Source organism: Prionailurus bengalensis, chromosome B3 (assembly GCF_016509475.1).
Source record: "Prionailurus bengalensis isolate Pbe53 chromosome B3, Fcat_Pben_1.1_paternal_pri, whole genome shotgun sequence".
NCBI classification, from domain to species: domain Eukaryota; kingdom Metazoa; phylum Chordata; class Mammalia; order Carnivora; family Felidae; genus Prionailurus; species Prionailurus bengalensis.
Genome location: NC_057355.1, coordinates 60511170 through 60537009, shown reverse-complemented (window position 1 = coordinate 60537009; position 25840 = coordinate 60511170). Strand labels below are relative to the sequence as shown.

The window sequence follows — 25840 nt, the reverse complement described above, 5'->3', positions numbered from 1 at the left end:
TGGTTACCAGAGGGGAGAGGAGTGAGGGGATGGGTAAAATAGGTGATGGGGTTTAAGGAGTGCACTTGTTGGGTGCCTGGGTGGCTCAGTAGGTTAAGTGGCCAACTTCGGCTCAGGTCATGATTTCACGTTTCATGAGTTCAAGCCCCGCATAGCACTGTGTGCTGACAACTCAAAGCCTGGAGCCTGCTTCAGATCCTGTACCTCCCTCTTTCTCTGCTCCTCCCCTGCTCACACTCTGTCTCTCTCTATCTCTCTCAAAAACAAGTAAACATTAAAAAAAAAAAAAAAAAAAGGAGTGCACTTGTCACGATGAGCAGAGAGTGATGTACGGAAGTGTTGAATCACGATATTACACACCTGAAACTAACATATAGTTAATGGTAATTAAAATAAAAACTTTAAAAAAATTTATGTAAAATACATTGTTAAAATTAGGTATTATCGTAGGAATTGAAGTAGCCCATCCTCTCTGAAGGGTAATTTTGAGATAATTATTAATTTTTTTTATTTAAAAAAATGTTTAGGGGCGCCTGGGTGGCTCAGTCGGTTAAGCATCTGACTCTGGCTCAAGTCATGATCTCATGGTTTGTGAGTTCGAGCCCCGTGTCGGGCTCTGTACTGACAGCTCAGAGCCTGGAGCCTGCTTTGGATCCTGTGTCTCCATCTCTCTCTGCCCCTCCCCCACTTGTGCTCTGTCTCTCTATCAAAAATAAATTAAATGTAATAAAAAAAGAAAAAATGTTTAATGTTTTTATTTTATTTAGAGAACGAGAGAGAGAGAGAGAGAGAGAGAGAAAGAGAGAGAGGGTGAGAGCATGTGAGCAGGGGAGGGGCAGAGAGAGAGGTAGAGAGAGAATCCCAAGCAGGGCCCGCATATCAGAATAGAGCCCAACAGGGGGCTCAAACTCACAAACCATGAGATCATGACCTGAGCCAAAATCAAGAGTCAGATGCTTAACAAATAAGCCACCCAGGCACCCCTAAAAATTTTAAATTTAAAAATCCTTTGCCCTAGAATTTCCACTTCTAGAAATTTATTCCTTGGGTAAACTCAAATGTGCAAAAAGAACAAAAATATAAGAAATACAAGTATTTTATTTGCAGCATTATTTATAATAGTAAAAGGCAAGAAACAATCTAAATGTCTCCCAATACAAGTTGAATAGATCATGATATATAAATTCAATGCAGCCAGTATAAAAAGCAGGAGGGCACAGATCTGTATTTCCTGATATGGAACATTCTTCAAGTTACACTGTTAAACAAAAAACAAAAGATATGTAACTGTGAGTATATGCTACCACTTATAAAGGGAGATGGGGAAAAAACAGAGGAGACATAGTTATGTATGCTTACATTTACACAGAAAATCTCTAAAAGGATTCAAAATAAATTACAGTAGGAAGAGCTCTGAAAAGGATTTATTTTTCCCTAGACAGCCTATTTTACTATTTTATTTTTTTACTATTTTATTTTTTCAATCTACACATTTTAGGTGTGGAAAGTTATTCATAAAAACAGTAAACTAAAAACTTTAATGTCCATCAATAGGGAAATAGCTTAAGAAATTGTGCAATCTATCATTTAGCCATATTGCCCAACTGTGCAAAGATATATATACCAGGGTGTTCCTATAATGTCACTTGTACCTGAAAAAATGAGGTCCACCTAAATGTCTATTTTGTACATCTAAACATACACTTTCCTAAACACAGATAAAGATCTGGAAGGAGAAACACCAAACTGTTAACAGTGGTTACATGGAGAGAAGCAAGTGGGGAGACAATCCAGGGATTTTCACATTTTACTTGAAACAATGTTATACTGTTTGACCTTTTTTACACAACTGTCAATACTTTTGCAATTAAGAGAAAAAAAAACTAAAAAATCTGTAAGATATAATACACCCATTTAAGGTGATGCCAAATAGTCTCAAAATATCTTCCTGAAGACAATAACTACAAAGAAAAAAATATAATAACTTTAAAGTAGAGAAACCTTGCAGATGCCAATTTGACCAAGTGATTAAGATAAATATCACTAGTTGGGGCGCCTGGGTGGCTCAGTTGGTTGAGCGTCCGACTTCGGCTCAGGTCACGATCTCGCGGTATGTGAGTTCGAGCCCCATGTCGGGCTCTGTGCTGACTGCTCAGAGCCTGGAGCCTGTTTCAGATTCTGTGTCTCCCTCTCTCTCTGACCCTCCCCCGTTCATGCTCTGTCTCTCTCTGTCTCAAAAATAAATAAGCGTTAAAAAAAAAAATTAAAAAAAAAAGATAAATATCACTAGTAACAAGAATATTGATACCAAGAATCCCTTAATGTGATACACTGAGAAGCTTATGGTACCACTTTTGTATTATTTTGCCAAAAATGCATAGCCTCAGGGCGCCTGGGTGGCTCAGCTGGTTAAGCATCCAACTTCGGCTCAGATCATGATCTCACAGTTCATGAGTTTGAGCCCCACGTCATGCTCTGTGCTGACAGCTCAGGGCCTAGACCTGCTTCAGATTCTCTGTCTCCCTCTCTCTCTGCCCCTACCCAGCTCACACTCTGTCTCTCTCTCTCAAAAATAAATAAAGATTAAAAAAAATTTTTTTTAATTGCACAGCCTCATTCTAAACATGAGAAAACATCAAATCCAAATTGAGGAACATTCTACAAACTAACTTCAATATTCTTAAAAAATGTCAAGGTCATGAAAAACAAGGCAAGATGTGGTGCCTGGGTTGGGTAAGCAGCTGAGTCTTGATCAGGCTCTGCGCTCACAATAAGAAGCCTGCTTTGGTTCCTGTCTCCCTCTCTCTGCCCCTCCCCTACATGTGTGCAACGACCACATGCACGTGCTCTCTCCTTCTCTTGCTCTCTCTCTAAAACAAACAAATGTTTAAAAAAAAAATTTTTTTTAAAGAAATATAAGGCAAGACCAAGACGCTGCTACAAACCTGAAAAGACTTTGGAGAAATTGAGACATAGTTACAGGCTGGAAGAGATCAAGGAGAAATAATAAGTAAATGTAATGTGGGATCCTGGATAGGACCCTGGAACAGAAAAACAATGTTAGTGGGAAAAATAGTGTAATTCAAATAAAGTCTAGAGTTTAGTTAGTGTCATTAGTTTCCTGTCCCTGATACATACTGTGGTTATGTAAGATGCCTAACATTAGGGAATGCATGAGTCAAGGATATAAAAGAACTGTGCTGTTTTTGAAAGTTTTCTGTAAGTCTAAAATGAGTTCAAAAGAAAAAGAACCAATACTGAAGATGTTTATTTATTAATACAGAAAGGCATTAATAATGTATACTTTAGTAGAGCAAATTACAAAGCAGTATATATAAAACCTTATTTTGGTTAAATGTATCTATTTATGTGAGGGAAAAAATCAGGAGGAATATACACCAAAATGTTAAGAGCAGTGGGTAGTGAGATTTTAACGTATTTTCATGGAATCTGTATGTTTACTTACAGTATATGAACAATATTCTTAGTGATATTTTCCATATTTGGGGGATTTTTTTCAATTATAAAATTAAAAATATTTTACTAAAACCTTAAAAAAATAAAAAAACTACACCTTCCATTCCAGTATTCTAACTCCAACTTTTCTAGGGTACTCAACAGACCAACAGCTTGTTTTCTCCAGAAATGTAGCAACAATTGTAACTGTGAAATAGAGAATATCTAATGTTCTACGGTATACCTAAGGTTATTTTCTCCAAACAGTACTCGTGAAAAACAAAACAAAACAAAACAAAAAATCCTGAATATTTACTGCTATATACCAAACAAAAAACTGTTCTGTGTTACTTATGTAATGGAAGTCATAGAATTAGTTCTTTTCAAGTTTTTGAAGAATTCTTAGAAGAACATGAGAAACTTTACAGTCACCAAAACCAAAGGGATCTTCTGGTTCAGGTCTCTCATTTTATATATGAAAAAACTGAATCACAGGGAGAATTAACTGGCTTTGCCAAGATCATACAGCCAATTAGTATCAGAGCCAGGAGCAGATCTTAGGCATCCTAACTCCTTCAGTGCTCATTCTACTCAACCAAATATAAGTACACAGTTCTTTTAAATTTACCCTCCAGACTAACAACTTCACTTTAGTAGTAAAACAAAACAAGTAACATAGTTTCACCTTTTTATTTTTTTTTCTTCCAAATGAAGTCTCTTCCCTAAAAACTGCCTATTGCATGTCTTAGTCATTGGATGTTTTAGTACGAAGAACTAATATTTTATGATGTTATCTTTATATTGTTGGCTGACTTGGGCAGAATGTCTGGGTGTTGATGCCTTAAATGTCCTCTCCAGTGATCTTACCACTAGCTGTCCACCGTTCCACCCCCATGGAGTGTTATTCCTTAAGGTCCATCTAGCTTAAGACCCTCCTCTGTGAACGTTTCACTGATCAGCCTAAGAAAATTATTCTCCCCTCTAACTCCAATACAGCACTTACTGAAGGAGGTACTCATTCAGTACCTATACCTCTGGCAAATAATACTAGTTATCATTGTATGTGTACACTTAGCCTCTTCACCAAAACTATAAATTCCCTGATGGGAGAACCATTGCCTTACAAATCCCTGTATCCCCCACAGGCCTACACAAGTACTTAATAAAAGTTCTCAGTCATTGCTGAATGTTATGGACTTCTTGCTAGAGAGAACAAAGCAAATGATGACAGTAAGCCTTCTAAAACTATAGAATTCTTATATAAGCTAAAGTATAATTTTACTTTTTCATGAAGACTTTTTCCTAGATGATTGCCACATCTATGGAAAATCTTTTTTGACTAAGATTGTCTTTTTTTCCAGATTAGAAAAAACTACACAGGATGTATTTTACTAGGTGACATGTTCAGGGATTACTGGTGGCTGGAGTAGGCCTGATTTTCCTATTTATTTGTTTGGTTGTTTTTAGTGTTTTTACCCATTTGACATAAGAATAAAATTAAGAATTTTTAATTTCAAGGTCCAGAAGGAAAAAAAATTTTTTCAACATTTGCAGTTAAGAGAAGGCTTTCCTGGGCGCCTGGGTGGCGCAGTTGGTTAAGCGTCCGACTTCAGCCAGGTCACGATCTCGCGGTCCGGGAGTTCGAGCCCCGCGTCAGGCTCTGGGCTGATGGCTCAGAGCCTGGAGCCTGTTTCCGATTCTGTGTCTCCCTCTCTCTCTGCCCCTCCCCCGTTCATGCTTTGTCTCTCTCTGTCCCAAAAATAAATAAACGTTGAAAAAAAAATTAAAAAAAAAAAAAAAAAAAAAAAAGAGAAGGCTTTCCTAACTTGACTCTTTGCTAAAAACAAGTTCTCACAATATTTAAATTCCCAAACATTCCAAACATTTTCCTCATCCCCACGGAGATTAAAGATATGTTCTCAATTCTGACCCAGGGACTTGGATGCCTGCTTGGAAACATCATTCTGAAAAAAAAGCTAACTTTTAATAGGTTACTTTTGTCCAAACCACAGTTTACCCTTCCTTAGACAACTGTTTGGTATCTACCAGGCTTTAAAGGCCCTGTAACTTTTTTTCTAATTCTTCTGTTTTAAAGGAGTAACAAAATCTGGAGGCTCTAGAATTGTTCATGGTAAGTACTGGATTAGTGTAATTGGAATGTCTCCAGGCACCAAGAAATCTTTTGGTTACACTAAGTTTTCTTGTAATACTATTTGACAGATTCATAAAGCTTAAGAACAAGTAAACAATAACAAAAACCCTAGTTCAACTGCTTACCCCATGAGGAAATTCTACAACACATCTGATAATCAGTTCCCTAAACCTGTCCGAACACTTCCTCTCGGCCAATGTCCATTCTTACAGTTCATAATCAACCCAAAATCTACCTTCCTATAACTTTTACCCTATGCAGTCTGAAATAATCCAGTACAATTTTGGGCTCTTTCAACCAACAGCCTTTCAAATAAATGAAGAAAATAACTATTAAGTCTCTCATCAGTCTCTTCATTCTGAGGCTACACTAGAACATAGAAATTAAAGAAATCTGTCCATCCCTAGAAATGGCATTTGGCCATCCCTAATGACATGGTATTCAGACCACTCTCTGTGTTGATTACTTTTATGGAATGTGACCAACATGCCTCCATACAGAGAAGTGGAACTGTTTCTTACCTTCCTTATCTACGGCGCTAAATTGCTCTAAAAGATCACATTCTTTTTTTGGTAGCCATATCTCATTATGACTTACTAAATTTGCAGACAACCAAAACCTTTAGACTGATCGCATATAAGAGACCTGGTCCTATACACAAATACCGAGTCCTAGGTATAAGGTTGTATTTTCACCACAATTAACTTCCATTTTGTCAGTTTTGATGCAATATTCAGCCTAAGGAGATTTCTTTCTGTGTGTGTTCTATGATGTATTTCTTATCCCTGCCAGCTTTGTGTTGTGTGTAAATATGATAAGTAAGTATACTATGTCTTCATGGCCATTGATAAAATAAGCCAGGGTCAAATACAAAGTCATGTGACAAAAAGGCCCCTCTTTTTTCTTTTCTGTTAAGATAATATACAAGCACCCTGTCAGAATTTAGTTTTTGAAGGCATCCAGTCTCTCCTAAGCCATTCTCTCCCTTTTTCTTCTCTGATCACAGGTTCATGCTCCAATTTTCTAAGCTCCCCTTGAAGTCTTTGGATGAATGAAATCTGCTTTCCTAAACTGTGGCATACACATTCTCTTTCTACTCTATTGAATATATATCTGCAAATAAACTAAAATTCTTTCTTAGATGACAAGGTAGAGTGTGTGTGTACATAAAAGTAAATGGGGCACCTGAGTGGCTCAGTTGGTTAAACACTGACTCTTGATTTTGGCTGAGGTCATGATTTCACGAGCCCTGCATCAGGCTCCATGCACAGAAGCCTGACTGGGATTCTCTCTCCTCCTCTCTCTGCCACTCCCCGCTCATGCTTTCCCTCTCTCTCAAAATAAATAAACTTAAATGTGAAATTCTCAAGGCAGAAACTTAAAAAAAGGAAGAAAATATGTTAAAAATAAATAAATGGATAAATTCATAGATTTTTCCTTGTGTTCTCAAGTCATTCTGGCTTACTCATAAATACCAAAAGTTCAAAGGCATTTTAAAAGGTAGTCCATAAAGACACAGCAAGTGGTTAAGCCCCACTCCTCCAAACAAGTCAAATGGACTTTGTTCTGAAGAATGGCATTAAATAAACTATTAGAAGGAGAATTATTACATTCAAGTGATTAACAGCAGACCCCATTCTCAACAGGGCCTGTATCATTCCCAGACAGCAAGGAGGCACTTAAGGAAGCATAATAAGTCTTCCAGAGTCATTCAGTAACATTTATTTAGTACAGCATATTTCCATAAGCACTTAACTTATTATAGGGTACAACTTAACATTTAAAAAACTGCTGCACCAGAGGCACCTGGGTGACTCAGTTCATTAAGCGTCTGACTCTTGATTTCGGCTAAGGTCGTGATCTCACAGTTTGTGAGATGGAGCCCCACATTGGGCTCTGCACTGACAGCATGAAGCCAGCTTGGGATTCTCTCTTCCTCTCTCTCAACCCCTCACGCCCCTCAAAAATATATACATACACTTAAAAAAAAGTATACAAATGTTTAAAAAAAAAAAAAAAGAACTCATCAAATAACAATTGTTTCTTCAACAGGAGGCATGTTAATTCAGAATACCTTAAAAGAACACATAGGAGTTCATAGTAAATTACCCAGGACTAAAGAGGTCTTAATATTTTGTCTTAAGTCATCTGAGGCAATGAGTTAAAAGCCTAAAGAAAACTTTCATAGAGCACAGTGTATAATTAACACTTGTAGAAAATGGGTAAAATCATGGCAAGGGAAATCTGAAATAATCCCACATGAAGAGAGGATGGGCAGGACACTGCCTTGCTTCATCATGCATTACTGATTATACACGTATCTACCCAGTCCTTCTCTGCAGTACTGAGGACAAAACCCTCTTTATTTTGCAGGATGATGTCTGTTATTAAACATAAGCAGTCAATCATCAGCACCAGCTTATCCACACTAAATCACTAGTCTTCTCTAGACTATTACAGGTAGTGGGCCTGTATCTATCACTCTGACCTGCAGTTTTAGGCCTCAGCTTCATGTCTGAGTTCACAGAGTCTGATACCAAAAATCAATTTTCTTTAGCTGCCTGCAATAAGAATTAGGAGATGGTGATAAAAAAAAACAACAGGCACTATGCCCTGCTATGATCTGGTGACAAAGCCCTTCAGTCAGAACTCCAGAGACCTTGGTCTTCATCCTAGTTTTCTCCTTCTAAATGTGTCTTAACTACAGAAAGCTATGCTGTGGCCTAAAATGATATAGATATTCCAATTTCTAAGGAATATCGCCACCACTGAAAAGAACATGTAACTTCTTATTCCTTCGTCTACTATCTCAGTATTTTATTTATTTTTTAAAGACTTTTCTTTTTTTTATTTTTTAGTATTCATTTATTTATTTTGGGAAAGTGAGAGTGCAGGGGAGGGGAAGGGCAGAGAGAGGGAGAGAGAATCCCAAGCAGGGTCCATGCTCAGTACAGAGCCTGACTCAGGGCTTAGTCTCACAACTGCAAGATCACCACCTGAGCTGAAACTAAGAGTTGGACGCTTAACCAACTGAGCCATCCAGGCACCCCAAGGTTCTTATTTTCGTAAGTAATCTACCATCCAATCTGGGGCTCAAACTCACAATCCTGAGATCAAGAGTCACATGCTCTTCAGACTGAGCCAGCCAGGCACCCCATCTCAGTATTTTAAAGTCAACTATCAAAAAAAAAAAAAAAAATTATCAATTAAAGATTCAGCACACATTTGAGATTGTGGATAATTTTTTCCTTGATTTTCATACTGATTATTACACAAACATAACAATATTAGATGTAAAAAAAAAAAAAAAACCAAAAAACTAAAATCCCCCCCATTTGGGGACAATATAATTTTTGGAGTAATGGAAATGTTCTATATCCCAATTTAGTAATAGTTACACATGTGTGTACATTTGTTAAGCCTCATCAACCTAAATGCTTACAATGGAAGCACTTTATTGTACATAAAGGATATCTCAATGTTAATTTAAAAAATTCCCCTTTCAAAAAAAAATTAAAATGAAATAAAAATTTCCCTTTCAATTTTAAACCTTTTAGCCTCATTATCTCTTAACCTCCTCAACTCTTATTATCTCTACCTCTGCTCCACCTCAGTTAATGTCTTCTCATTCATTCATTCATTCATGCATGCATGCATGCATCAACAAAAATTTTGAAGCAATGTGTTAGTACTGGAGATACAGATGTGAACAAGAAACAGTTCATGCTCTCAAGGAGTTTATGGTCTAGAGGGAAACACAGACACTGAACAGGCAATGGTGAGGATAGCCTGAGACATGCTGCATGCAACCGAAGTATGAAAAGTGTGCCCTAGGAACACACAGAGGTTCAGCTAACCTGGCTCTACCATCACAAAACCTGATGTACCTCCATGTTCTCAAACTCCAAACCCCTTACTGAGCACAATGTTCGGTTCTTCCACTTATGTCAACATCATAACTTTTAATACCTCAAATACCACCAATTCCCCCAGAATTCCTACTTTGGCATTTCTTACACCCTCTTCTCCCTGCCACATTCAGCCTAAACTTTAACATTAGCTACCACCCCAATATGCCCCCTCATTTCTCTCCCCATCCTCCATCCACAACCTCCCTCCCCAATCACTACCAATCTTGTTAAAACAAATCACTGATGCTGATCCTCAGTTATTCACTAAGAATACGTAGACGTCTGCTATTTCGAGCACATACTGGGATATATCAGTGAACAAGTCAGACATAATCCTTGCCTTCATGGAGCTTACATTCAGATAGGAGTGATAGATATTCAAATAAGTAAATAAAGACAACATACTAATTGCAAATCATAGGAAGTTCAGTAAGGAAATAAACAGGGTGGTTTGAGAGACAAGGGTAAGAGGAACCTATCTTTTAGACTTGGTAAGCATCAAGAAGAAACAGAGGAAAAACACTCCAGGAAAAAAGAACAGTAAGCAACAAACGCAAAGCACAGGCCCTGAAGCAAGATAGATCTTATGCTTGATTTAGAAACTAAAAGGCCAGGGTGGCTAATAGTGAATGAGAAGAAATAACAGGAAATGAGGGGAAGATGTAGGGGCCAGATCACACATGGTCCTGAAAAACTTGTAATGAGTTCACATTTTATTCCAAATAAAATGGGAAGCCACTGAAGGATTTAGGCAGAATACTGACATGATTTGATTTAGTCCTAAAAAGATTACTCTGGCTGATCTGTGCAGAATAGACTGGAAGAGGGCAGAAATGGAAGCAAAGAGATCAGTTAAGAGGCCACTGCAGTTGCCTAGGCAACAGATGGTGATAGGACTAGAGAGGTGGAGTGGAGACAGAGAGAGTTGTTTGTGTTCAAGAGCTATTATGGAAGTGTCATGAGACAGGGAGAACAAAATTCTTGATTGGCCTCCCTCCTTTCCCCTCCCCAAACCTGATCCTTTCTCTCAGAATATGACACAGCCACAGCCATGAATGCTTAAACCAAAAACTGAGGATCCAGACATCATTTGTTTCTTCCCTTTTATCCTCAGGCCTAATATCCATAAGCAAATCTTTTTGTTTCTACCATACTTCTAAAGTCTCTCTCAAATCTATCTACTTCTCTTTATCTTCAGCGATCTCTCTCTCTAGTACATGCCACCATCAGCTAAGGCTTGGGTTACAGGAGTAGCTTCATAATAGCTCCCCCTGTCTGAAACACTTATCAGACATCCAAGTGGATATATCAAGTAGGCAGTTAGTTGGGTTTGTGATTCTGGAGCTCAGAAGTGAGATGACCTAGAGATATAAATTTGGGAACTGAACACATACCAATGGTATTTAAAGCCACAGAACTGGACAAAATCACATAGGCTGAGTGTGTAGACAGGGAAAAGAAAAGAGGGTAGTACCATGCTAGAAGACATCTGAGATGGACTTAAGAAAGAAAATCCAGTCAAAGACGACAGAAGGCAGAAGTTCTGTCAGACCATCCCACCAACTCTCTGAATTCCCAGTTTTTCACAGTCCTTATCTTCTGAACCCAATAAACCACCCTCTCCTAGAAACTATACCCTATGACACCATGCTACTCTCACCTCCTACCTGCTTGGTTGTTCCCTTTTTACATCTTTCTCTGGTTCTTCCTCCATCTTCTATCCCTGAAATTCAATCATTCCTGTCCCCAGTCCTTTTCCCTCCTTTCCCTCTCTCCCTCCATGTCTGTCTCTGTGTATATGCACAAGTACACACAGACACACACCGACACTTTCCTCTTCAAAGATCTCCATTTCCCACAATCTCAACTGTCAACTCTATACTGACAATCTCCACATGTCTAGCTAAGTCTTACTCAAAGTGTGACTGGCCCACAAACCAGGATTTCAGAATCAGGAGGGTATGCTATGAAAATTCCCCACCCCAGACCTAAAAAATCAATTCCTTTAATGATTCTTAAGCAATGGCTTTTATAAATGCCCCATAATTCATACCTATTATTTCACCTTAATTGCATGTTAGGTGATATTAGGAATTTGAGAGCCTCCATGCTTTTGATAGCAATAGGACAGAGAAATGATCTGGAGTTTAAGAAGAAAGTTTTGGGGTTTTTTGTTGTTGTTTGTTGTTGTTGCTGTTTTTAAAGAAAACAAAGTATAACCAAGGACAAGACTAATGGAGTTGGTAAGATTTCTAAAACCTTATAATTGTCCCATACTTACTATTTTTGTTTTCCTTGCCTCCCAATGGTAGTTTATAATACAAAATGATTCAAATGTTAAAGAATTTCTGGGCTTCTTTCACTTAACAGCAAAGAAATAGTAAACTGAAAGACCAGTATCTCACTCTACTGTCAGAATGAGGACGGTAGCTTTAAAAAGAAAAGGAAAGGAAAAAGATATCTGGTCTTCATCCAGATATGATGACCCTCTTAGATCACCCTGTCTTGTATTAAAATTCTTTGAACACTTGTCTGATCTGTGTCACTAAACTGTGAGTTCCCTCAGGCTATTACACTTGTCTTGGCATCTACCTACTGCTTTGCAAAACCCAAAGTCTTGCCCCCAAGAAATCTAGTATTTCTTCAAGTACAGAATTTGCAAAATAACTCTAGCTTGATTCCTGTACTAATCTCCAATTACAAATAAGTGGAGTCTGGATTGAGGAGGTTTTACTATACCACTGGAAGAATTAGTGTATCAAAGCATTGGCAAAACATTTGGCATTACAAAATTACAGTAACACTTCTGTCCACAGTTTCTGTACTCCTTCTAAGAGGTAAAAAAGCACAAGCTACCATTAAGACCAGATGTTTCAGCTGCTTCTCAATTTTTCCTACCTTCTCATTTCTTATCATCTCAAAGAGATGCTTCCTCCTTCAACACCAGCAGTGAAGTGAGGTTGAACTGCTATTTGAGGTGGAGGATGGTTGCAAGCACTGCTCTAGTTGGTCGCCAAACTCTTATTCCAACTCCCTCCCTACCTGGTTTCTATCTCCCAGCCAGTCACTCCAGTCCTTCCGATGGATTCTTATTTCTGGAGCTCACTTAATACTCTCAAACAACAATGCTTAAGTGTCTGCATGATTAAAATAGTCCAAAAAATGTTTTTATTAAAACTACAAACCAAAGAACTTTTAAAGAGGTATATATCCTACACTTTTCTATATGCAGCAATAAAGACAAAGTGATAAAACTCTTAACATCATGCAGCGATCAATATTTGGTTATTCCCTGTCTAGCTCCTCACTAGATGTTCGGGGACATCCAGAATATTCCCTAATAGTTACCTATCTCCTATCCTCCTCATCTGCTTTCTCCCTGTAGGCAGACTATTAACTCAAATTTGCTCAGAGACAGTGAGGGCAAAATACAAGGGCAAAATATGGATTCCGAAATTAATTAATGGTGTGCTCTGAATTGAAAAGTCTGGAAGTTTCTTCTTCACCTTTAGAAAGAACAGACAGATGACGGGTTCCTCCACTGAGGGTTAGGCCTGGGGTTCTCAAGATACTAGAATGAGGGACTACAGTTCCTACACCCCGTATCTTGACATGAGTTGACAGCATTCCCTGCCATTACCAGGCCCCACCCAGCCAGCTGTGAAATATAACATTAGGTGCAGCGTCCTGCATTTCTGTCATCAAGAGAAGGTGGCACTGCGTCCATCGGCAAATGGCTTTTCCTCCAATCCCGTCTTAGCCCCCATACCAGAGCATCTAATAGCATCACCAGTTATTTCTACTTCAGAATAGAGACATGCTTGAACTCGTCACGACTAATAAATGACAAAGTCATAATACTCCGTAGACTTGGCCGGCAGGAATGTGGGTAATGACTAACTTTTATTCCATGGCTTCCTTCCAGATCAATCCATACGACTCCCCCTCCCCAGAGCCGCCATAAGGGGCGAAGCCCGACATCCTCCTGAGCGCGGTATGGAGGGACTGGGGGGGGGACAAAAGGAACTTGCCTACAAGGACTTACAGATGCCAGGAGCTGAGGGGTCTGGGGCAACTCCGTGCTGACTTCCATCCTCTCCGCACCCCCAGCCACCTCGTCCGCCATCTTGAGGGAAACTGACACCCGCAGTTCCAGACCCCCGGCCGAAGACGAGCGGAAACCTGTGGCCGGTCCAAGAAACACGGGGCGGGCGACACTTTTACGACGGCCCCTGAAGTCAGGTTTGACGCAGAATCGAGGCGTGGCTTCCGGTCCGCTTCCCGGAAGCAAGCGTCACGGACCTTAGGGCTGGAGGTTTTTCTTCTAATTTCTTAGTCGTAGTGCTTGGCCTCTGAATAGTTTTGCATCTGGTTCCGATGCTGGGAACTGTTGCGTCTACGAGGTAAAAAATAAATTCAGCGTCCATTTTGAAAGTAAGAAAACTGTGGGGGGCTGAGAACCTGTTCTAGGTCTCTTTCTATCCAGGTTGTTGGTCTGAGTGTGTTTGTCTCCCTCCGTACCCGCAGTGGCTCCCCAGAACCCACAAAATGAGAAAGTACTCAAAGCTATTCCATGTTTAGGAATGTAGCCCATGGACACTTGCACATGCGCACAAGAAAGCTAAAGCCGCATCCGCTTTGGGGAGAGGTGGGTGAAGAAATAACGAAAAATTGAAACCTTGTAGTCGTATAGCCATAGAGGGAGGACAAAATAAACATGGTCATCCGCGTTAGGGAATATCATACGTTGGTGTTAAAAAGAACAAAGTAGATTTTTGTGGAAAGATAAAGATGAGTTAAGTGAAGTGGGGGGGAAAAAAACCCAAGTTGCCGTAAACTATATATTTGTGCTTATGTGCGTTTAAATGCAAGGGGAAAAGCCTGAAAGGAAAGAACTAATAATAGCTCTGAGGATAGGAACTTAGTCAAGAGCTACTTTAATTTCATCTGTATTGTTTTAAATTGTTTACAAACTAACGATTTAATATACGGTTTTAACAAAGGGAAAAATAATGATAAAGCTAACATGCTGGAAGGAATTAAAAGCTAACTATTGGGGAAAAGGCTAAGTCATATCTTTACCTCAAATCATATATATCAAAATAATTCTTAGTGAATTGAAGTTTACTAAAAAAAAAAAAGTAAAAAAACGTAAATATTTGTATATTAGGACAGAGGAGGCTTTTTAAAGCATGACACCAAAGGCAGAAAATATAAAAAGACTGATAGGTAATTTAATCAAAATTTAAAACTTACATATAAAAATAAATTACACAAAGTTAAAAAGTAAACAAAAACTGGGAAGAAAAGCCTGCAACATTCATGACAGACGAACAGATAAAATCCCAAAGAAGACTATTTCAATACAAAAATAGGCAAAATACATAAATATGCAACTCACTAATTTTGTATAAAGATGAAAAAACCTAACAAGTAAGCAAATAAATGCAAATTAAACAAAATGGGATTCCATTTATTGGATGTAAAGTTGGTCTGTTTCTGTTTTTTCTTAAAGATAACCACCATGTTGGTAAGCTGGAAGGATACTCATTGTTACATAAAAAACAAGTGTATTAGTAAGCCTACAGAAAGTAACATTCAGAAGCCAGTTTTTCTTAAATGCATACTCTTTGGCTCAGTGATTCCATTTTTAAGGCCATATCCTAAAGATCTAATTCAGGATGCAAGTGAAGTTTAAACTGCATCATTACTGGTAATGGAGAAAAATTACAAACAACTCAGGTGCTCTTAATAAAGGACATTGGCTAAATAAACTTTGGTCACTCCATACAATGTAGTTCTCTGCAGCCATTAAAAGTGTTGTAGAACACTGATTCTCAAAGTGTGGTCTACAGACTCCCTGGGAATTCCCCAAATTTAGGAAGCTGATGGGGTGAAAACTTTTATAGTAACTTCTATAGTAATAACAAAGAAGTTTTGTGCTTTTTTTATAAGCCATGTGATATTTGTACTAACTGATGCAGAAGCAATGGTGGGTGAAACTGTTGGCCTCTTAGCACAAAATAAAAAGCAGTGGCACCAAATTCAAGTCACCAAAGTGATCTAGAAGTAATTTCTTGACTACCATGCTCTTGCAGTAAAAAAAAAAAAAAAAAAAAAAAGTGTGGGGAGGGGAGAATCTGTTTCCCAATGTCCTTGATGGAGCAGTAAAAATGTTACAAAATCTCAACTCTTTTAGTATTCTGTATGATGAAATGGGAAGCACACATAAACCTTTTCTGTTTTCAAAAGTATGATAGTTGACTTGAGGAGGAGCACTTGAGTCAACCAGCCAGTTTTTACAAGGAATACCACATTAACTTAACAAGTTAGCAGGTATCCGGGTACTTAGATATTTGGCAGGCATTTTCTCAAATATGAATAAGTAAGCTTTTCTCTTCAAGGAAAACAATTAGCAATTTTTGTTGTCGATTTTACTAGTAGAGATTTCAAGGGAACATTCTGTGGAAAACATATCTTCCACTGCGAGTTTGACAAAGTCCCAATGAAATTGGTGATATTAACATGCGTGATTTTTTTGACAATGTGTAATGGAATATATTGACATTTGGAAGATCTGTATAACTCATTGAACCAAAATCTTGTAAATATCAAACACAGGGTATTATAAAGAATAGGTGAAAGATCCATTCACATTGCTAAATAGACCAATAGAATTTAATGTTACGGAGTACAAAAATTTAATTGATATGGTTTTACATTCCACATTGAATTTTTTTTTTTTAATTTACCATTTTCCCAGTTTTGCTGTGGTTTCAAAGGATATCCACAATTATATGAAAATGCCATTGCAATACTCTTCTCCTTTCCAACTATGCATCTGTGTGAGGCCACATTTTTTTTTCATATACTTCAACCAAAATAATGTATCACAATAGATTGAACACAGAAGCAGCTATGAGAATCCAGCTGCCCTTTATTAAAGAGACTTTCAAAAATGTAAAACATTGCCATATCTTTCAGTATTTTTTTCTTCTAGAAAACTTCTTTTTCATTAAAAAATATTATTTATGTTAACATGTATTGGGTTGATAATTGTTATTTTTTTTAATGTTTATTTTTGAGAATGGGGGAGGGGCAGAGAGGGAGGAGAGAGAATCCCAAGTAGGCTCCTTGCTGTCAGCACAGAGCCCAACACAGGGTTCAATTCCACGAACAATGAGGTCATGACCTGAATTGAAGAGTCAGACACTTAACTGACTGAGCCATCCAGGCGCCCCTGGAGTCACCAGTTGTAGTGTCTGAGACCATACAATTTAAGAGCCAATGTTGTAAAGGTGGTCTTATGGACTTAGGAAGATATTCACTATATATTGTTGGGTGGAAAAAGCAAGTTACTAAAATAATATGGTTCTAATTTTGTAAGAAAAAATTCTAGATATTTAATGACGAATACTAATCACCAAAATATTACTCTTGGTTATCCTTCAGTTGCAAAAATGTGGACATTTAAATTTTCTACCTATTCCTTAACTGTATTTTCTATTTTTTCTTCCAATAAATATTTAGTACTTATGTAAAACATTTTTATCTGCCTACTTCTTATGATAGGTAAAATACTAAATACTTGGATGGATGGATGGATGGATGGATGGATGGATGGATGGATGGATGGATGAATAGTCTATTCAGCTCAAAACTACTCCTTGATAATGTCTTCCCTGATCTAGCCAGATATGGTGGGGTTTTTCCCTCCTCTTGGAGGAACTAGTAGCTATAGTTCCTATAGTAGGCTTTAGTAGTACCTATAGTACCTATAATAGGCTAGTTCCTAGCCTGTAGAATCAAACTTTCTGTATTTGAATTTCTTTTTTAGCACTTGTGGGTTGTGTGACCTTGGGCAAATTAATTTCTCTGAGACTTGGTTTCCCCATCTGTAAAATAGATGTAGTAATGAGAGTATTTTCCTTATATAATGGTTATGAAGATTAGTGAGACACTTTACCTAAAGCCCTCAATGACTGGTAGTGTTCAGTACAATGCCTGCTAGTGTTCAGGATGGATGTTTTGTTTTGTTTTCTTTTGTTTTGTTTTGTTTTTTGTTTTCTGGCTGTCCTGCATCCAGTAGCACTTTCTTTATTTGATGCAGAAGGTCTTTCCATTGTGGGAAGTCTTGTTGGAGGGAACCATGTCCCCAAACATGTGGTTAGAATTCATTCCTGCCTGGTATCCTAAGATAGCAATGCCCAGACTATCCTTGCCAAAAGATGGTTGTGCCTCCTGCAGTTCCTTGGGTTTCTGCTTTTTTTCTAAGCCTGTTCCTTGCCTCCTGTGGAATCTTTGAGTCCCTGATAACCTTTCCGTAATAATAGTCAAAATTTAACTATTAAATTATTTATAACATAGTGCCTTATGTAGGCAGTTTTTCATGGCCTATTGAATTTCCTCGTCTAATGTTAGTTCCTTGAGTGCAGAAGCCAAGACTCATACATAGAAATGTCAGCTATTTTGTTAAAGACTTTAGGTGCATTTTCAAGTGTAACTCTGAAACAATCCTGTGATGTAGTTCCTATTATCACCACTACACAGACAAGGAAACTATATCTTGAACAAGTGAGATTGCTTGTTTAAACCTGCAATTACTAAGTGACAAAACCTGGATTCAAAATCAAGGTCTATCTGGCTTCAAAATTTGTGTCCTTAACCGCTTCACTGTTGTACTCCAATTAAAAAACATTTTGAAAAAAAACCTTTTGAGTCTCTTTTACCACTTTATATGTTGTGATTGCAATGCTTATTATTAAATAAACAAAAATATCAGGTACCTGGCACACATTTTACATTCTAGTATACTTATATTAAATATTTTATAGGGATTTTATAAAGTAGATATAAACTTACGAATTATCATTGCTCTTTTCTGATCTAGACCAAGGTATGGCTTGATCTACTTTATAACAGGAGTATGAATTTCTTTGATTCTTCTGCAAATACATATTTCTTTTTAAATTAGCATTGGTTGGGGTGCCTGGGTGGCTCAGTCAGTTAAGCGTCCGACTTCGGCTCAGGTCACGATCTCGCGGTATGTGAGTTCGAGCCCCGCGTCGGGCTCTGTGCTGACTGCTCAGAGCCTGGAGCCTGCTTCCGATTCTGTGTCTCCCTCTCTCTCTGACCCTCCCCCGTTCATGCTCTGTCTCTCTCTGTCTCAAAAATAAATAAACGTTAAAAACATTTTTTTTAAATAAATTAGCGTTGGCATCTAAATAACTTTTGTGAGTAAGTTGCAGGGTCATTTTTCAGGTGTCATTTTACTGTTTGAAGTATGATCAACAACTAATATACATTGATTAGCTTTCTCAAAACCCCAGGATGACATAATTAGGACAGCCATACTCAAAACTATGTGTTCCTTAGACTCCTCATTGTGAGTTGTGCTGGAGGTTTTCAACCCTGTTTACACATAAGGATCACCTGGAACTTTTAACAAATTCTAATACTAATTCTAATCACTCTAGTGACTCTGATTTACTTAGGAGTAAGACCTGAGTATCGTTTTTTAAAAAAAACCTCTTCCAAGTGTTCCTAATGAGCAATCAGAGTTGGGAAACCCTCAGTGATTCTATTTTAATGGACTTCTTTCTCTAGGATATTTTCTTATATGGGATGATAGTAGTGACTACATGATTCCTCCTACCTGGTACAAATCCTTAATATTCCTCATCCAGATTAGAGAAGAGCAACCATCCTATCTGATCTCTTTATTTCCACTCCCTTGTTCATATTCATCCCTTGTTTTCCTGCCAGAAATATTTGTAAATATAAACCTGGTCATACGACTCTTTTAAGTAAATTAGATGACTACCCTATAGAATAAAATTTAACCCTTAAGCATGGCATTCAAAGCCCTTCTCAATCTGTCTTGAAACACTTTTTGCTAGTCTAATCTCCCTTGCCACTTCTTACCTTAAACTATCTACACTGTTATTTCCCATATACACCGTTTAGTCTCATCGTTGCTTTTGCATCGGTTAATCCATTGGCCTAGAATGCCCCCTCACCCATCACAACACCTCTTTCTATGAAGGGATTTCTGCTTATTCTTTAGGGATCAGCTTCCTCTGAGAAGTTTTCTGATTCATTTTCCAACAGGCAGAATTGTTCCCTCTGTGCTTTCACTGCCCTTTAAACGAAAGCATACAGGAAGCTGGGATATGACCTTACTAAAATTGCAAAAACAATTTCACAACTTTTACAAAAAAGAAACCTTCAGTTTAACCTATGTGCTTAATATATACACACATTTATGTCAGTTATTCTTTCATTTACATGTTATGGCAATTCTTAGTCTTATTTGTCTAATTCATTGACTGGAGTTACTGGATTGTCTCAATTAGGCCTGGCATGTTCTTTGTCAAGAAATATTTCCTTTTTAACATTAGAGACTATCATTTTCATAATCTTTGGTCTGTTGGAAATGTAGCTATTGAGAAGCCCTCAAGAATGATTTTTATTTATTTTTTTAATATTTGTTTATTTTTGGGAGAGTGCAAGCGGAGGAGGGGCAGACAGAGGGGGACAGAGGATCTGAGGCAGGCTCTGTGCTGACAGGCTGACAGCAGCAAGCCCCATGTGGGGCTCGAACTCATGAACCCACTGTGAGATCATGACCTGAGCTGAAGTCGAACACTCAGCCGTCTGCGCCACCCAGGTGCCCCTCAAGCATGATTTTTATTTATTTTATTTTTTAATGTTTATTTATTTTTGAGAGAGAAAGAGAGACAGAGCATGAGCACTGGAGGGGCAGACAGAGAGGGAGACCTAGAAATCAAAGTAGGCTTCAGCGTCCAAGCCGCCAGCACAGATTCCAACGTGGGGCTCGAACTCACAAACCATGAGATTGTGACCTGAGCCAAAGTCAGATGCTGAACTGACTGAGCCACCCAGGCACCCCTCGAGCATGATTTTTAAATGGCAGCAACTTGAATGTTGCTGTGTTGGAACATAGGTGTAAAATGAAGCATGTTCAGAGACAATTCAGTATACTTTCTGTAAATTTGAAAAAGCATTTACCGTATGGTGAATGTTTATTGATTAGATTGATGATTGTTTATTTTGGAGTATTTTGGAGGAAAAGTTAACCCAGACCCTTCAGAGAGGAGGGTCTGGGCTACTATCTCATGATTAGTGCAGAAAACAATACAAAGCCAAGATTTTGCACTTACTAAAGGACATATAAATTTTAAAGAAGTAAGCAACAAAAAAACTATAGAGTGGTACCACTGTCCTCATCTTATGACTTCCAAGTTTCTACTCCTACTACTTACAAGGAGCTGTCCCAAGAGTGCTGGTTTCTGAGCTAAGGAAAGGGCCTGGGCTCTCTGGTCCTCTCAGGAAGTCTGTGGACCATGACAACCCCATGTAGGGGGCAGATTATACGTGAAAAAAGAGGCTCCCACATTGAGCTGAGGAGCAGGGATCATTAGGGTTTTTAGGGTCAAAACCAGGATGGAGAGGGGATAGTCTTCGTTAAGACAGAAGTTATCAGTCTTGGACTAAGGTCATTCCTGCAGTTGTGGGGAGATCAGCCCTATTTTAGAAGTGGAATGGGCCTGAGAATGTGACAAAGTAGTCAAGACTGGAGGCTTGAGCATGAGTTTTAGAAAAATTGGTCCTGGGTTCAGAGATTTCATTTTTGGGATTGGTTTGAAGACCTAAGTTTACAGCAGTTAGCTTCATTTTAGAAAGAAGGATGTCCGTGCCTGGGGAGTCATTTCTGGGGTAAAACTCAGATTGCTGGTTCAAATTGAGTTGGACCTAGGTTAGGGGTCATAAATAGGCATGGATCTTGGGTTCACCCTCAGCCTTGGATCCATAGGTTTCATTTAAGGGCTCTGCTGGTCAGAGGATCTTGTCTGTTCAGGTGATCAACCACAACAGCATTTTAGCCCTGGTAGAAGGGAGGAAAGTCTGGGAAAAGAGGAATATACAGATAAAGAATTTGTCAAAGGTAGTACAAATAGGAAGAGAGAATCAGGATGTGGGTCAAGATCCATACAACTCCATGGAGCATACTGTTCACAGAGGAGCCAGGATATGGAAATGTGCACATGACTGAGAAGGAATGAGACTGAATACTCAATGGAAGGAACTTCGTTTAGACATGCAGAAAATGGTTCAACCTACCAGGAGAATAAAATCTGGTTTGGAGAGAGTCAAAGTGGATCCTTCCACCAAGTCTGTGGAAGGAGTTGTATTCCTCAGTTTGCAGCAGACTGCAACAATACTGGGGTTCAAGTGCTTTGCTGAACAGATTAAATAGACAAGAACAAATTTATTTGTCTAGCATCTGAGTAAATTCTGGAAAAAGGACCTAAGCCGGACCCATCATGGTTTGAGCACTTGTCAATACAGCCTACTAACCATCTGTATATTCTATCCGGGCATCTTCTTCTTTTAAAATTATTTTAAAATAAATAATAAATGATAGTAAAAAATAAATATATATATTTAAGCATTGTCTTTATAGGCACTGTGTTAGGCACTTTAGAGAAAAGTTTAGGCAAAGGTTGCATGCATTAAAGGGTAGATGAGATGAGTATGAGCAATACATGATATGCAGTAGATAACAGCAAAAATAATCCATTTCTAGGCACAGAGTGAAAGCAGATACCAGATACAGCTGTTAAGCTGTGCACCAGACATGGTGATCAACCAGGGTGGCTTAGAAGTCAGAAAGCTCTGGGAGCAGCTGACTCTGAAAAATAAAAATGACACAATATTTCAAGAGTTTAAAAGTGGCAAGTAGGGGTTTAGACAACTGCTGAAGACTTTAAGATTGAATTAGTGATAAGAATGTGGAAGACCAAACACATAGAAAAATCAAGATGGGGCGCCTGGGTGGCTCAGTCGGTTGAGCGGCCGACTTCGGCTCAGGTCACGATCTCGCGGTCCGCGAGTTCGAGCCCCGTGTCGGGCTCTGTGCTGACGGCTCGGAGCCTGGAGCCTGTTTCCGATTCTGTATCTCCCTCTCTCTCTGCCCCTCCACCGTTCATGCTCTGTCTCTCCCTGTCTCAAAAATAAATAAAGGTTAAAAAAAATTTAAAAAAAAAGAAAAATCAAGATAATTTATCAGTGCAGGAAAATGAGTTGTGCAAGCAAAGAATAGCTGTACTAGGAGTTAGCAGAATATAGCCCCAAATCCAACTGCTGTCTATTTTTATACAGCCTTCAAGCTAAGAATACTTTTAACATTTTCAGATGGTTGAAAAAAGGTCAAAGGAAGAATATTTTATAATACATTTAAAATACATAAACTTGGAGCACCTGTGTGGCTCAGTTAGTTAAGTGTCTAACTCTTGATTTCAGCCCAGGTCATGGTCTCTTAGTTTCATGGGTTTAAGCCCCAAGTCTGGCTCTGTGCTGATGGTGCAGAGACTGCTTGGGATTCTCTCTCTCTGCCCCTCCCCCACTCGTGTTCTCTGTCTCTCTAAACAGAGAGACATCTCTAATTAGCCCATCTCTAAATACCACTACATGAAATCAATAAACTTAAAAAAAAAAAAAAACCTGAGCTAAAATCAAAAGTCAGACACTTAACCAACTGAGCCACCCATACCCTGAGCATTTTTTTTTAAGGCTTATGGATTCATGCCTCATTGCAGGGATGGCAGAGTAGCACTTGTATCCCAGGAATCTGAAAGCTGACAATCTTATGACTGTTTCTCCATCTGTGTTATACATTTAAACACATGTGAAGCATAGATTTAAGGTCATCCAAGCCTGCCATGATTGCCTCATTCCAAAGTGGCTGTATGGTCATTGTTTCTTTTACCCAACCATAAAATGACTTACAAGTGGTGATCATTTTAATAGTAACCTAAGATCAAGCTTCCCACATTTATTTTTTAATTTAGCATTTATTTATATTTTTTAAATTGTGGTAAAAGACATGTAACATAAAATTTACCAATTTAGTCATTTTTAAGTGCACATTGTGTATATTTTAGCTGTGTGGTGGCATTAAGTGCATTCATGTTGTTATGCAACCATCACCACATCCATCTCCAGAACATTTTCATCTTGCAAAACTGAAAATCTGTACCTATTAAACTTTAACTCCTCATTTCCCCCTCTTTCCAGTCCTTGGCAGCCACCATCCTACCTTCTGTGTCTGTGAATTTGACTACTCTCAGTACCTTATGTAGGTGGAATCATACAGTATGTGTCCTTTGTGACTGGCTTATTTTACTGGCATAATGTTCTCAAGGCTCATCCATGTTGTAGCATGTGTGAGAATTTCCTTGATCTGTGATTTCTTACTTTTGCAGGAGTTTCAGGTTCCTTATGCAGAGCCTTAACTACCTAGATAAAATTATCCTCAAATTCGTTTTTCTAAAGAGTGAGTGTAGTGTTCCCTAAAAAGCTGAAAAACTGTCTGGTACCTGCTAATGATTATAGGAGCAGCGTCCACGATAGCCAAAAGATGGAAATAATCGACATGACCATCGACAGATGAATGAATAAAGAAAATGTGGTATATTCATACAGTGAAATATTATTCAGCTTTAAAAAGGAAGGAAATTCTGACACATGCTATAACATTTATCAAAACATTATATTAAGGGGTGGGGGAGGGAGGATGAAGAGTTAATCTTTAATGGGTACTGAGGGGCGCCTGGGTGGCGCAGTCGGTTAAGCGTCCAACTTCAGCCAGGTCACGATCTCGCGGTCCAGGAGTTCGAGCCCCGCGTCAGGCTCTGGGCTGATGGCTCGGGAGCCTGGAGCCTGTTTCCGATTCTGTGTCTCCCTCTCTCTCTGCCCCTCCGCCGTTCATGCTCTGTCTCTCTGTCCCAAAAATAAATAAACATTGAAAAAAAATAATGGGTACTGAAATGAGTTTCAGTTTGGGTAGTGATCTGAAGGTAATTTCATCAACTTATGTTTATGAGAATCACATAGTTCAATTTATGACTATTGATGACAATGTACATTGTTTGTGAAATGCCCAAGTGATACATTCCCCCTTGACTTTAGTTCTAGGAAAGTTTGCTTTCATGGTGAAATGCTACTTGCTCTGTTTATGAGATAACAAGAAGTCTACCTTTCTCCTTTGACTGACAGGAACTGAGAATCACTTTTTATGATGATGTGTAGTGATTAGCTGTCAAACCAGTATTTCCTTGGACAATCATTAACCATCATTAAATTAATAATTCCTGTTTCTACTCACTTTGAACACTGTGAGTGAAGCAGCTTGGTGACAATTCAGTGTCTGCAATCCAGACTGCTGACCTTTGTGACTTCAAACCAAGTTTCTCAGTCCAAAATGTCTTAACAGCAGGTCTGTTCCTATCATCTATCACATAGCTTCTTGTTGTATTCTATTTCTAGAAAATGATTCTCATATATTAAAAAAAATAATGTTTTTTTAAAAATTTTTTTAACGTTTTATTCATTTTTGAAACAGAGAGAGACAGAGCATGAACGGGGGAGGGGCAGAGAGAGAGGGAGACACAGAATTGGAAGCAGGCTCCAGGCTCTGAGCCATCAGCCCAGAGCCCGACACGGGGCTTGAACTCACAGACCGCGAGATCGTGACCTGAGCTGAAGTCGGCTGCCCAACCGACTGAGCCACCCAGGCGCCCCAATGTTTATTTATTTTGAGAGAGAGAGAGAGAGAGAGAGAGAGAGAGAGAGAGAGAGCATGAGCAGGGGAGGGGCAGAGAGAGAGACACACACACAGAATCTGAAGCTGGCTCCAGGCTCTGAGCTGTCAGCACAGAGCTGACTCGGGGCTTGAACTCACCAACTGTGATATCATGACCTGAGCCGAAGTCAGATGCTTAACCTGCTGAGCCACCCAGGCACCCCTGATTCTCATATTTTTAAGGTTCCTCCAGGGTCTCTTCAAATCCATATTATATGCCACATTGCCTGTGTTTTAAATCAGATCATCTCAACCATATCTTCCAAATTTGGTTTAAAGATATCCATACAGATTTTTTTTTCTAGTGCAGTATTAGACAAAACTAAAACTTTATTCATATGGACAGTGCTGTCCATATATACACCATAGCCCTAGTTCTTTTGTCACTTGGGTTCCAAATTTTGGGCACTAAATTTTAACTATCTCTTTTTCTCTCCTCAAATACCAATCACCTGTCAAATTCTATAGCTTCTGTCTTTACAATTATTTTACATCTGATCCTTCTTTTAAAATGTTTATTTATTTTTGAGAGACACAGAGGGAAAGTTTGACAGGAGCCGAGGGAGAGGGAGACACACAATCTGAAGCAGGCTCCAGGCTCTAAGCTGTCAGCCCAAAGTCTGATGCGGGCCTCTACCTAATGAACCATGAAAT

At 38.7% G+C, this 25840-nt stretch overlaps 1 protein-coding gene and 1 long non-coding RNA gene across 3 annotated transcripts in view; one reads left to right on the top strand and one right to left on the bottom strand.

Annotated features, from left to right (window-relative positions):
* Positions 1–13680, bottom strand: part of UBR1 (ubiquitin protein ligase E3 component n-recognin 1) — a 135462-nt gene extending 121782 nt beyond the window's left edge. For both annotated transcript variants that reach the window (XR_006293034.1, XM_043554111.1), the window contains exon 1: positions 13565–13680. Coding sequence is in view for 1 of the 2 variants with exons in the window: in XM_043554111.1 (XP_043410046.1) it covers positions 13565–13645 (81 nt within the window). In the remaining variant the exon portion in view is untranslated. The remainder of the gene's footprint in view (positions 1–13564) is intronic.
* A 92-nt stretch (positions 13681–13772) lies between these two features.
* LOC122467643 lies at positions 13773–15641 on the top strand. Its single transcript, XR_006293035.1, has 2 exons — positions 13773–13953; positions 14047–15641. It is a non-coding gene; the product is annotated as an uncharacterized LOC122467643 (long non-coding RNA).
* Positions 15642–25840: the final 10199 nt, after the last annotated feature.